The sequence below is a fragment of the Centroberyx gerrardi genome, chromosome 2, assembly GCF_048128805.1.
Source record: "Centroberyx gerrardi isolate f3 chromosome 2, fCenGer3.hap1.cur.20231027, whole genome shotgun sequence".
NCBI lineage: Eukaryota > Metazoa > Chordata > Actinopteri > Beryciformes > Berycidae > Centroberyx > Centroberyx gerrardi.
Genome location: NC_135998.1, coordinates 19,718,116 through 19,731,910, shown reverse-complemented (window position 1 = coordinate 19,731,910; position 13,795 = coordinate 19,718,116). Strand labels below are relative to the sequence as shown.

The window sequence follows — 13,795 nt, the reverse complement described above, 5'->3', positions numbered from 1 at the left end:
AATTATCCTTTAATTCCATTTAATTGCAACATTGGATGACCTAAAGAAATTTGCACAATGTACAGCATGTAGATCAACAACAACTCCCCACATACATACCTCCTGGCTGGCTACTGGTGAGGGCTTCTGAAGATTGGAGACAGATTTCTGTAAAGCCAGCTGCGGCTGCAACTCCGGCAGCTGTGCTATTGATGCAATAGAACTAGGGAGAGAAAGAAAAGTACCTGTCATTTCTGCTCCTTGGGACTCTTTGGGAAATTAATCAAAGCAGACTGTATATACTATAACTTGACACAGGGCTAGAGCGCAAAAACAGTCACAAAGCTCTAGACTGACATGAATAGACAGATTGGATCTCTGAGCAGGTCTGAACGCAGCAAGAATCTCTGTAGAAACCCCAAAAGTAACAGGAGGATGTCAACACTTGGCAACCTACTGTAACTCCCATATGCTATTCTCTCATTTCAGCAGCAAGGTACATCAGGGCTTGAACAAAAGTTATTCATTTCAGCTACATTGTGACATTTGGAAAACATTATTTATGAAATATGTTTCATGTCTTTGTAGTGAGCCCGTCAACATACACACACAAAAGCTAGTGCTACATATTAAAATACACATATTTTCCCTCTCCTGTTCTACGTCCACCCATGTTGAAGAGGTAGTTACATCCCACTACCACTCAACTCCCATTCCATAGACAGCTTTGCAGGCTGCATCCCAACTTTGAGCCGATTCACACACTGACCTCCAAGGTTTCACCTTGACGTGTGCATGCACACAAACAAATGCTGCAACTTGGGCTCAGTGAATTATCGCACCATTTATCGTACACCACACCATTACACTTATAAAGGGCATACAGTGAACTGTAGATATACAAGCTGTACACAACAGCAATATTCAAAACTGGACTGCATTAATCATATCATGCCCAACCACCCCTCAGACCATCCCTATATTTTCTTCCATAAATTTGCAGTTATTGACAGGTTGCCAGTTTACTTAGGCAAGGGGCTCTATGACAAATGTTGTTTATGAAGAACCTGTTAAATATTCTTCATTATTCAAATAATGATGGATTTGAATGCATATCACTGTTGATTGTTTAAATCAATTTTTAGTTGTATGTGTATATATCAGTTTCCCATAGGCGGCGTTGGGAGTGGGGGTTACTGACAATTTATAGCCTACGCAGTTCAGCAGTGTTGCAGAGAGGATGAATAATCCTGCTCAGTGCGTCTGTAGACATTGCCATGCCTCATAATGGCCACTAGGGGTCAGATAGGCTAACCGTGAGGATATGAGTGAGTGAGCGAGTTACTTAACAGGTCCATGAGTTGCTTCGCATCTTAAAGAAAAAAATAATAATCAAGCAAATGATATTAATCATGTCAAATTGGTCCACTAGATGGCATGTAACTCATAATATGGGCCGCGAAGGTTTAATGTGGTGGGTGACCAATTTGTTGGGACTCAGTGGCCCAAGAGAGCTCATATAAACCTTAAAACAAAACCAGCTGTGGGGTAAAAATGAGAATTATGTTGCACATCTTGATCTTGTGGTCTACCGAGTGCCCGCAAGTAACGTTACATAAGCAGCTGTGAAACACAGCGATTCCGAACCACATAATCTCCCCTCACCAAATACTGCGATAAGTGAGTGTAAGCCTGGGCAGCAAATAGTTAGCAAACTACTGTGGATGAAAGTAATCACACAGTACCAATGCAGCAACATCAGCTACTTACAAATGAATCATTGAACAATACGATGCATTTGGCAAAATACACAGTAGCCTACCATATGGGGATTGTGTGGTGAAACACAGCAACAGTTAGCTAGCTAGCCCCCACACACAAATTACGCGATGGTAATGTCGGCCTTAGGACCACTAACGTTAGCTCACTCATTTAACAGACTGTCATGCTAGCTAACTTTTCAATGCCAACATACCCTGTTACATGCTATCAAATTAATCACTTGTAGTTGCAAGTGTTGCGGGATGCTCGTCTTTCCTGTCTTTGTCTTCTGTCTCAGCATTTATAGCAGGAGCCCTCTTAAAGGATAATACCAGTGTTTTTTTTAAGTTTGTGCAAACTGTTTAGGTTGCCCTTCTCCTTTGTATTATTCCTGCTGGTGTCTGTACACAGTAGGGCTGCACGATTATGGCAAAAATCATAATCACGATTATTTTGATTGATATTGAGATCACGATTATTTAACACGATTACTCATTGACTTTGGGAACATCATGCATTTATTGAACTTTTTAAAAAAAAAACACTGGATTTCTTTGAAATTTAAATATAATTGAACTGAAAAACAAAGAAATAAATGCAAATAAATAAATAAAAGTAAAAAAATGAGATAAATAAATAACTAAAATAAATAATAGATACAAAATAAATAACACCGACTATGTTGTAGTGCACTGTCACAACCTACTGCAAAATATTCAACATATTGGTAAACTATATCTCTATATTCTTTCAGTCAGTCACTTAGTCAGTCAGGTAACAGAGGCACCTGACTGATGTCGCATCACATCACGTCTGTAATTTGGGGTCTCGCGGTGTGAAAACAAAAGTGAAACTTAACATTCCACAGTCAGTAACGTGGATTTGCAGGCAGTAACTCATCTTCACTGCCCTACAGACTTTAACGGTAGGTGACTTTAACGTTACCTTGTGGTATTTAAGTAACGTTAGTGGAATTAGGTAATTTAACCGTGTCACAGTGCTTCAGTGCAATTGAACACGCACCGTGGGTCTGTACAGTGTTTCCACACCAATGATTTTTTTTACCTTTCCTGTCGACCAACGGCTCTCTTTCTGTCATCTTCTACCAAGGAAGGTTTAAAAGTAAATGGAGAAACGCACCGGCCGGCTCTCTGTTACCGACTCGAGCTGAAACTACACGCACCACAGCATGTTTGGGCTTTGGAGGCGGAGCAGAGCGCACCGTTGCGGAGGAAAGGGGTGCGCTGGATTTACAACACAAGACAAAACGAGAGCAACATTGCTAAACGGAATGAGGCACAAAAATCGTTTTATCTCGATTTTCTTGTTTTCATAATCGTGGGAAGCCAAAATCGTAATCGAAAATAAAATTCGATTAATCGCCCAGCCCTAGTACACAGTCAGCGTAGGTGGAGATATGAGGGCTCGTTTCCCTCAGAAGAAGACATTCATTCTTGTGCAGTATGAAAAACAAATTCCACAGACTTTAACACTGCCCCAGCTAGATAATCCATCACAGTAAACATGATGCCTCAATTTGGTTTTTGTCAGTTTCTGTTTTATCATTATTTCACAACGCCCGAATTAAGTGCTTTCATATCAATGCACGCATTACGTTACGCTCTGCTTACTGTCAATCACCTGACACCCACAGTAAGAAATGGAAGTCTCCTCCAGGAAATTAATCCTTTAAAATCATGTCATGTCACCTTACAAACCTTAATGGCACATCCATGTCTTAGTTTAAAGCGGGACAGCAGGTAATTTCAAGGTAAGTTTGACACCGTAAAGTTGGTCTTTTAAAAACAACAAAAAATGAGTTAATGTTAGAAAAGTTAATTACATATGGCATGCATTGCAAATTGGGGGGAATATAAACTAGACATAGATGCTAGTAAATGGGTTATAACTTTAACCGACACTTGTCCTTTAAAGGAACCTGAAAATGGTTCTGCTGGTCATTTTTCTAATCCACACACCGGCTGACTGGCACCACGGAGTGCCAGCAATGATAACGCAAAATATTTTCTGATGGCTTTGATACACAACTCTGAGTACCTCAACAGTAATAGTTTGTTCAGCAACAGCAGACCACAGGCTCTCTTATCGTACCAAGACCCATCCCACGTTGGTGCTGAGCCCTTACACCTCCATCTCAAGGATTATCAAGGCTACGTGTCAAACTGCCCCTCCATTCAGCTTGTTTCAACACAGACAACAGCCTACTTAAGTAGGCTATTCATTATAATTTGTTACAATTCATTTAGCGAGCTCAGTTATCTCATCTTAAGCAGCCACACACCTCAAATGAGGGTAAAGTCTCTCACTCCATTATAAGCTGATGAGTCTAGCATTAGCTAATATGCTATTGTAACATTAGCTATTATATTCCCATATTACTATCGCTATTTTTGTAAAACAAAACATGCACTGCATCATAGGTGCAATGAATTATGGTCACTATAGTTCACTAACTTCTCTTATAGACTTTGAGTGTGACAGCCTCACATTGTTGCTTTTTGGAAACTACAAAGGCCAGGTTTGAACACGAGCTTAGTGCATCACAGCATCAGGAGACACTGGTTTCCAACATCTCATCCATTTCTCCCCTTACCTCTTTTGATCGGGTTGTTCCTGCTTGTTTGCCCATCCTGTTCCGTCTTTGGGCACAATAATCACGTTGGGATCGTTTCCTTTGTTTTCAGACTTCAGGCTCGGCAGGTGAGCGGGTGGGGGCATGCGCCGGGCTGCGGCCACTTTGCCAAGACTCTGTAAGCCATGTCGCGGAACTACTGGGGGAAAATTGAAAGATGGGTAAAGGAGGGGGAGCGAGATTGAGGACAGAAGGAGTGGTTGATATTTTCAGACAAAATGGGGTTAAGGGGACATAGGTGATGGAAAGGAGTGGGGGGAGAAATAAGACAAACCAACACATGAATGTGTATAGAGTCATTTTAGTTAGCTTGGTAAATACCAATAGAATATAAAATTAAAGTTCTGTATGGAAACAATTTTAATCACAGGCAGTGGAGAACAAACAGCAGGTCATCCTTACCTGTAGTTTTCTGAGTTTCTATTGATTTTCCCTTGTACTTGTCAAATAGGCTGAGTGAGGAATACTTGCTTTTCCCATCCTTGGACTTGGTTATTTGCCCCAAACGATCGGACATTGCGATGTAATGTCATCGAGTATGGAAATTTTTCTTTGCGCCTCTTCCCTAGTGCCTTCTGATTCTGTAGGGAGGTAAGGAAAAGAAAAATTCAACTTGAGCACACAACAGTACACTGGAAAAAAACAGCCATGTGATATTTAACCTCAAAGGAAAGGAATGTTCACCCACTACCATGCCAATTTTACAGACACAATTAAAGAATGCACAAATAATAGTCTGTATAGAAAAATAATATTTAAGCTCCATCATTCAATATGGTGCTCATAGTGGTAGCATTGATCTGAGGTGCAGCATAGGAAAGCCTTGTCTTCCATGGACTTTTCTGGCAAATATACATTGATGTGGGCGGAGATAATCAGCCTTTTCCGGACGTGTTTGGACCATGTGTGCAGGTGCACAGAGATTCCCGGTAGGGATGTCAATGGTTAACCATTAATCGGTTAACCACCGAGAATATTTTTGACCGGTTACGCATGTCGGTCTATAGGTTAATTTGCATACACCAGTGTTGCCAACTTGGCGACTTTGTCGCTAGACTTACCGACTTTTCAGACCCCCCTGGCGACTTTATTTCTCAAAAGCGACTAGCGACAAATCTGGCGACTTTTTCTGACCATGGGAAACAATGTTAAAGTGTTGAATCCCAAAGCATTTGGCAATAAATTGGTTCAGCTGATGTCGGTTTGCTCTACTTGCTTGTCTAATCCAGAGAGGTCTGATGGTCACAGCGCTTGCCACACACAGCATAGCCTCCCTCCCTCCGCTGAGAGCAGGGACTGTAGGATAGTGTCCACTTGTAATTGTTACCGGCATACGCCGAAACTGGCCCGGGTGGGCGGAGTCAGCACTTAATATTAAAACGGGCTACGCCGCGGCGTGCATAACAAGTGCAGATATTTATATGCAAATTACAGCAAATGGACAGCGCTTCGAAATACGCCGCCAAAGCTCATCTATCTACTAAAGCAAGGAATCTCTGTCTGTCTGTGAGTCTGTCTGAGTGAGTGTGTGAGTGTGTGAGTCCTTTGCATATCTCGAGAATCGTTCCTCTGATCTACTTCACACTTGGCGGGTGTATTGCTGGGGACCAAGGACGTGCAGTGTCGGATTTGGTGCAATTTGGACACGCGACACGTTCATTATTAATAAACTTTGAATAAACAAGCGAACAGCGCTCTGTGCAGCAGCGGAGCGAACGGGCACTGCACTAGTTGAGTCAATGGAGCGCCGGACTAAAAGGAAAATGCCACTTTCATGTATTTCACGTCATTTTGCGTTTTTTCTTAAAAATTAGCCGGTTAGTTACCGGTTAATGGATGTCGGCCTATCGAAAGCAAAATTAACCGAAACTGACATCCTTAACTCCCGGTGAGTGTACAGTGATATCTGGTAATTTGCGACAGTATACAGGAGTGAGCTGACATTTAACGAGGCGTGTACAGTGACAGAAATCTCCGGTACACAAAAGTTGTGCATTCTCGGGGAATTACGGATGTGTGGCGGCCCGAATATCTCCTTCTTCATAAGAATTAAGAGGAATCAAACTATCAATGTATCAATAAAACCCTGCTGATACCCATACCTAGTCAAAGCTCTTGAGTCTACCCTTCTACTGAGAACTGAGACAGTCATAAACGCGAGAAACACCGTAATAAATGTGTGGGGCCAAACTACAAATCCCAAATAGCCAATAAAATGATACATGGGTGGCAGCTAAGCCAGCTGAAGGGAGGCAGTACATGTCATGGTTGAGAAAGCTACCAAAATGCTCAGTGGCAAGTGAATACACAGTATTTGAGAAGGGTGCAGCAAAAAAGGCAGCAGTGCAATTTTATCGCAATTCTTGCTTAGCCTTTTTTATTTGATGCCATATTAGTCCTAATCTGTGATAAAGACAAACTATTGTATACATTCTTCACTGATCATTTACAGGAAGAAAGAACAAAAAATATTTTGGCCTATTCTTGTAGCCGTAACATTTGTAAATGTTTTGGCCTGTTAACATCTCTTTGGAGAATTTTATGGTTAGTGGGACTGGGAATTTTCAATAGATATACTGGCACCTCAATGCCGATACATTTTAAAAACATAAAAACATTTCAATATAGCCTGCTTTTTAAAAAGCCTGCCATTTACTTCTGTAAAACATTGTATAATGCATTTCCAATCTTTGTAAAATGATGTAGGCCTATTTAATATGGCTATAATTAAATTTAACAAACTGAATTAATCTTGCTGCTGAAACAGGACACGGTGATATTCAAAAGAATGGGAGGTGGAGGAAGAGCTATGAAAATAATTGGATACCACTACCTTTTTACATTAAAGTCAAGGCAGATGAACGAATGTGGCTGCTTAAGGAAAAGGCGCTCCGCCTTGCTTCTTTTAGGGCTGAGAGGTGCGCTTTCTAAGTTAAAGAAAAGTTCAACTTGAGCGCACTCATCAACCATTTTTGCGAGCCGACCAAGCACAATGAAGAGGTGCCTACGCAAACCAAACATAGTATGCTAAAGTGTTAGCATGGAGCACTGGAGGGAACAATCTACCAGGGGCACATGGATGATTTTAGCGTATGCTCTCATCACTTGCCTTCCAGTAGACCACAAGATGATTTTTTTGGGGAAAAAGATACAATTAGGAAAATATGTACGCATCAAGGCCACAACATTGCTGACTTAAATGCAAGACAAATCCCTGCCCAACCATGCTCGGTACGCCTTCCCCTTTTTCATAATCCTAGTCTACATTTTGGTGCATCAACCAGGTCACGTATTGCGTGTAGGCATAATCACGTATTAAGTAGGCATAACTGTTTAACTGAAGGACATTTTGTGAATATATTCAACTGCTAGTGATATTTTTCTCAAAAAATGAAGAAGTCATGAGCCAAAATGACTACATGGGGTTGGTTTTGAGTAAGGAGGGTGTGAGTGTCAAATAGTGCTGGTGCTTCTCACAAAAAGGCATATAACATACGCACGGATTCATGTAATGCCATCAAACTTTGTGGCCTATCAGCAGACACAAGAAGAGGCAAACCCTCCAATATTGGCCTAATCAAATGACATCGGAGCACCGGAGGGCTCAATTCCAGTTTAGACATATCCTCCCTGCCAATTTTTTCTAAATTTGGCATTGTGGTAGAAGGGCAGCCTAATAGCCACTGAACAGATATAGTGCTGATTGGCCATGTGGTGGTGTGATAATCGGCTAAAATGCTTAAAAGTGGCAAGAATTTCCCCATTTCAGGTCCAGTCATGAAAATGTGTGCATCTCCTAATGTGAAACAAGTTGGTAATGGGGCATGGAAGGAATGATTTTTTAAATTATTGTTATGTTATTGTTTGGCTTTCTATGTAAGTAATTGGTGTGGATATACGTACGTTTCCATTTTCTATATATGCATAAAGAGTATGAATACTGCAATTTTACTGCATTGCCCGTTTTCAATTAAAAAAAGTGCTGCTTAAATGTTTTGGGGCGGGCCTAATTTTTTATGGTTGGAGGCACCAGTGCAACAAAGTTAAAAAGTTAATTAAAAGCCCTGTCATACATTTAATTGAAACTCAAAATGAAAGATCATAGACCGAGTCGGAGGTGACAAAAAGTGAGCTTCACGTTACTGGCAATGGAGAGAACCCATTCCCCTTACTTCCTGGTTGGAACTGCTAGTGGTGTATAGTCAGTATATCAGTATATAATAGTGCATAATCAGTCTATCAGTATAATAGTGTATTAGTCATCTGAAGTTTACATCTTACAAAAAGGCACATACCCACTACAATAACATGAAATCCAAACAAAGCAGAACAAGATCAGTATAGTCTTCCTTCCAGGCAGTACAGAGGCTGTAAATCTAATCCCTAGCCTAAATTATGATGTAGATAGACCATTTTGTGAGAAAGGGTAAAAATAAGGAACAAATCCTGTAAATGGGAGTGTTGGCAAATAATATGGCCAGTCCATGACCAGCACAGCTCACAATCAATGCCACAAGAAACTGAAATAGCTAAGGAAAACTTTTTCACATGGAAGTTTTCTTTTCTGTGCTTGAGACTTCGCTTAGGCTAAAACTGGGGATAGATTACATGTTTTTCAAGCCAGATTTGGCAACAATTTGAGATCGGACAGAGTCTGCGGTAGTCCATGGTAGTTGCGCTGTATAGCCGCAACTTTAGTCATTGTGTGTGGGCATGAAAGACTCAAATCTCTCTCCTATGACCCCAATCGGCAACATCACAATTAAATCGAACATTTCTGATTTTATCGGGGCTAGTCTTTGCGTAATCCTGTGCTGTGCGCTCTTGACCAACGAGGGCAGTTCAGACTAAACGTTTGCTGTCGGAGTGCCATTGAAATTGCGTACTCTAAAGCCTAGGTCCGACTACATCAGGGTTGGGCCGGTTTCCAATTTAACCCACTTGATACGGTGTACAAGTTTACACCGATTTAATTTCCACACACCGACTGTACCGGCATTTGTGAGCTGGTCTGGCACATTAAACAGTACATCAGCTAACTGCGCTAGCGCTAAACATATTAACTTGTATTCCATTAACAAGATAACATGATAAATACAATATGTTTGTTATTCGGATACTTTGCCAACATGTCCCCTTTCATACACAAAGTACTACTGCTTTTGTTGCTAAGCAACGCAGGACAAGCATTAGCATTTATTTAGACTGTTCAGCTGTTCAAGATGGCGCCGACTGTAGAAGATGTTTCGTTTTAATATCTTCTTTGTGTGAGAGCGCACTAAGGCAGCGGAAGTGTAGCATATCATAGTTTCTGACTGGTTATCTTTGCGATGTAGTGTAACACATCATAACAACGTACACCGCAGATTGCGTAAGAAAGTCGCCTTTTTAAAGTTCTCAATTCACACAGCACAGACTCAGGCACTCAGGCCCGACAGTCGATGCAGACTATCCTGTAGCGTTAACAGGCTGAAGACTACCAACCCTGGTTGTTTGGCCAGACACATTTTTTTCCAAAAATGTTTGCTTTTGCCGGCAGAGTCTGGTTGGGCTCATGTAGCGTGAAGCGGCACAAGACTCACCACGACAGACATCAAGCTTGACATTGGCCAATGGGAGTTTAGATACAGGGGGAAGACAAAGAAAATGAACAGAAAGAGAAGTCACATTTAACAACACCACCACCCACTCGTTTATGGCAGCAAGATTCCCAGTTCAATTTGCTCAACTATTGATAAGGTGCTATACAATTTCATTTGGGGGAATAAATGTCAAAATAGTATAAAATGGCAGCATGCCTGGATCAGTCCACATAAGTATTCAATTACAAATTAACTGAACGACATGTCATAGGCTCCGCCTTTTATTAACACCGGGGGCTCAGGTTTGACGCGTTGGTCACTAAAGGCCCTGACACACCAGGCCGACGGTCGGCCGTCGGGCAATGTCGGGCCGTCGGTAAGTGTCGGTGTCCCTAGTTTTTGCGGTGTGTCCCGCACCGTCGGCACTAGTCGGACCCTGTCGGCGTGTTTTCGGCCGATTGAGCATGTTGAATCGGCGTCGGAGCCCGTCGGTGAGAGAGATCACTCTGATTGGTAGTTCGTGTTTTGCCTCTGGATGATTGGACTGATAAATTCCTTCAACGTGTGGAACTGAACAGGAAAGAGCCGAGCGAAATTTTTAAAATCTGAGGTTTCATTTATCTCCAGCTCTCGAGACAGGTTCGGGAAAGCCCCTTGAGCCTGTCGCTGGAGTAACGTTATTCATGATTTCACCCATTTAGTGCGGTTTCTCCTTATTTTTCGCCTCCGCCTCTTCCTTTCTTCTTCCACAACCAAAAGACCAAGGGCTGACAACGCCAGTGCCATTTGCAACTTCTTATCAGACATAAGGTATGGAGAGTTATTTCCCCTCACGCAGGCGCAGAACGTACGTGCTAGTTGGCCGTCGGGTGTAGTCTTTGCGGTGTGTTCAAGTGCAACTTTTTGGACCAGACGCAGGCGACGTGAGGCGACGCAACAGTCGGCCTTCGTCGCCGCTGGTTCTTTGAAGTCGGTTTGGTGTGTCAGGGCCTTAAAATAAAGTACAAAAAGGCACCCTGTGGTGGCGCGTCACATGCTCCACACCAACCAGACAACAAAAATGCTTATTTCAGTAGCTATGTGTGGTGTAACCGGAAAACATGTTTGCTCACGGACACAAGCATTAAAAGCTGAAACATCTTGCAGGAGAAAATGCGAACCCTCACCCATTGTTGTTTAACTCAGCCGTGCTTGTGTTCTGTCTGGTTTTTGTGGCAGCGCCAGTCTCGCCGATCAGATAGGAGCAGGTCATCCGGCACACACCATGGCGTAGCCCATTTTTTATTTCAAGTGCTGACTCCGCCTACCCGGGCCAGTTTCGGCATGGAAATTACAAGTGGACCGAAATACATTTGTATTGTAAATGTAAAGTGTAGCTTCTGTGCCATGGAGCAAGAAACAATCAAACACCTATTTTGTAATTATAGTTACCGTGAACTGTTCTGGACGAATGGGTAAAGGTTTTTTACAGAATGGGTAATGTGGGTTCTCTTCATGTGTGATGCCCACCGCTGTCCCATCGGCTAGCGCAAATAACTTCCTGAACAGGCGGCGAGAGTTTAGTCTTAACTGCCCTTGACGTGCAAGACTTCAACAGTCTTGTAGTTTGAACAGCGCTTTAGTCGAGTAATAATACCTATAAAGTGTTTTTTCATTTTATTTGCTGGCATAAAAATGCACTGGCGAAGTTAGCTACATTAGTCAATTAATGGCAATCAGTGGCATGAGCATTGTTTCTCTGGCCAGTTCTTGTAACAATACAAAATGTATCAATTTATTATACACTATCGATAGGACTTAGGTTATATGCATCCATACAGGGTTATATGCATCCATACAGAATTGTTTTGTTAAAAAATGTAAGCAAATCAGCTGCAGTGTACAGCCAAACATTAGTTTGTCATTTTTTTGGTTACGTGTTGTGGTACTGAATCAAACATGTTATTGATGTTTTAAAAAGCTGATTATGTCTACTTTTCCCTCACATTTAAAAAATGTGTTTAATTGAACGTACCCACAGACTTGATTTGGACGTATTCGTTGAAAAATAAACACTGACACTGTAAACACCAACACAGTCACAAAGTCAGCTAAATTTTCATTTCCTGGTTTGTAGAGCTAGGCCCCTACACCCCACAACTGCTGTTTTTGAGAATGCACTGGCACATGCAAACAAATATCATTTAAGCCGATCACCAGACGATTCGTAACGTCTCGGGGGTCGCTCGGTCATAGCTCCGCATAGGCGTTTTAATGGGGCTTCAATTTACAAAAAAGCCGTCGATTAACAATGGTTCAACTGTGTATTACAGCATATTATCAAATATGTTCCCCATCTGACAATAAACCGGTTTAATTTCACCGAAAAACTTAGTTTTTTCTACCGCGATCACGATGTTACAGGTTTGGATGATAAGAAAGCTACTGCAGCGATTTTTTTTTAAACCCGGTTTTCTGACGTTATACTCCATCGGACAAAAGAGGGAAAATAACGTTAACGTTACCGTCTAAAAAAGGACGGCTACAATGTTGATTTTTTTAAGCCGCAGAATCACGTTTGACCTCCCTAGTAGTAGCTGGCTGTCGCCTCGTAAGCTAATGTTAATTCCAGCACATGAAGCTGACACCAGCCAGTTCATGGCACGCAAACAAAAAGACACTATTTGAACTTAAAGGATAAAACAAAAAAAATCGTGTGTTTTAGTCAATTAGCAGGCTGCAGAGATTACCCAACGTTAAACGGTAGAAGACAGACGTCAACAAGGACCATTGGCGTTAGTTACCAGCCACCACTAGCTAGTTAAATTATGCTAGTGAAGGAAAATGCCTATGTAAACATCGAGTTGCTTATGCTAATGACCCTGTAGAGCCGAATTTCAGTACCACAGTTTAGACGACAACGTAAAACGTCAATTATTACTTTTTTAGTTGGCTGTAGCACTCAGAAATACCACACACACAAAACAAACTGACGTAACTTAGCATTAGCCTTGACTGTTAACGCAGCCGCAGCTTGTTCGGAAACTAGCGAAACAGCAATCCCGTTAAAGTTCAAGTCTAGAATGCCAAAAACAAACCCCACAAACGGGCGGTATTTCAGTATAATAAGCCTATATTTGTGTCTGACATGACTTCATGTTTTATGTTTTGCGGAAACCTGTATAAAATGTTCACACCGGTGCAATAATTTTCCACCTTTTTGGCTTTCAGTACGTCTGAAGACGGCGATGAAAATGTAGGACAAGGCGATTAAAAATGGCTGCTGCCCAGAACAAAGCAACAATAAAACGGGGCAGTCGGAGGAGACTGAAAAAATAGCTAAATAACACAACCAACCACATTCATAACTCACCGATTTAACGACTAAGTGTATCTTCTGGTCAGTGACAGTGATATATTTCCACAAAATGTTGTCTCTTCAAAGGATGGATGGAGATTGTAAAGCCCAAGCTTCATATATTCTCCCGTTAACGGCGTCGTTGCTGGGAACCTACCCGGCCTGAGAATGAACAGGGAGTGTGTAGGCTGGATCGACTCGCCGGACAGCGTCAACCACGACGTGGGCGGGGCCAAGGTGCGAAACTCACAACTAGCGCCCCCTGCTGGTTGTGCTCATTACTGAGAGAATCCCAATTCATTTCCTATTGACAGATACTAAATAATATCTGCATATAGCTGCATCTGCATAAATAGACCTTTTTTTAATAGATAAAGGTTATAGCCTACACTATAACCTATGATAAAGTTCATTGCAGTGGAACATTTTAAAAACTCTATTTTGTCTTTAGCATCTGCCGGTAACTATGGTCAATAAAGAACG

At 41.8% G+C, this 13,795-nt stretch overlaps 1 protein-coding gene across 4 annotated transcripts in view; it reads right to left on the bottom strand.

The window, feature by feature from the left end:
* Positions 1-13,467, bottom strand: part of prrc2b (proline-rich coiled-coil 2B) — a 35,117-nt gene extending 21,650 nt beyond the window's left edge. For 3 of the 4 annotated variants that reach the window (XM_071896729.2, XM_078285848.1, XM_078285849.1), the window contains exons 1-4: positions 13,328-13,467; positions 4,796-4,974; positions 4,355-4,532; positions 100-202 (exon numbers count right to left, since the gene is read on the bottom strand). In XM_071896729.2, the coding sequence (XP_071752830.1) occupies positions 100-202; positions 4,355-4,532; positions 4,796-4,910 (396 nt within the window). In that variant the 5' untranslated portion in view covers positions 4,911-4,974; positions 13,328-13,467. The remainder of the gene's footprint in view (positions 1-99; positions 203-4,354; positions 4,533-4,795; positions 4,975-13,327) is intronic. The other variant, XM_078285845.1, reaches the window with a different exon arrangement.
* Positions 13,468-13,795: the final 328 nt, after the last annotated feature.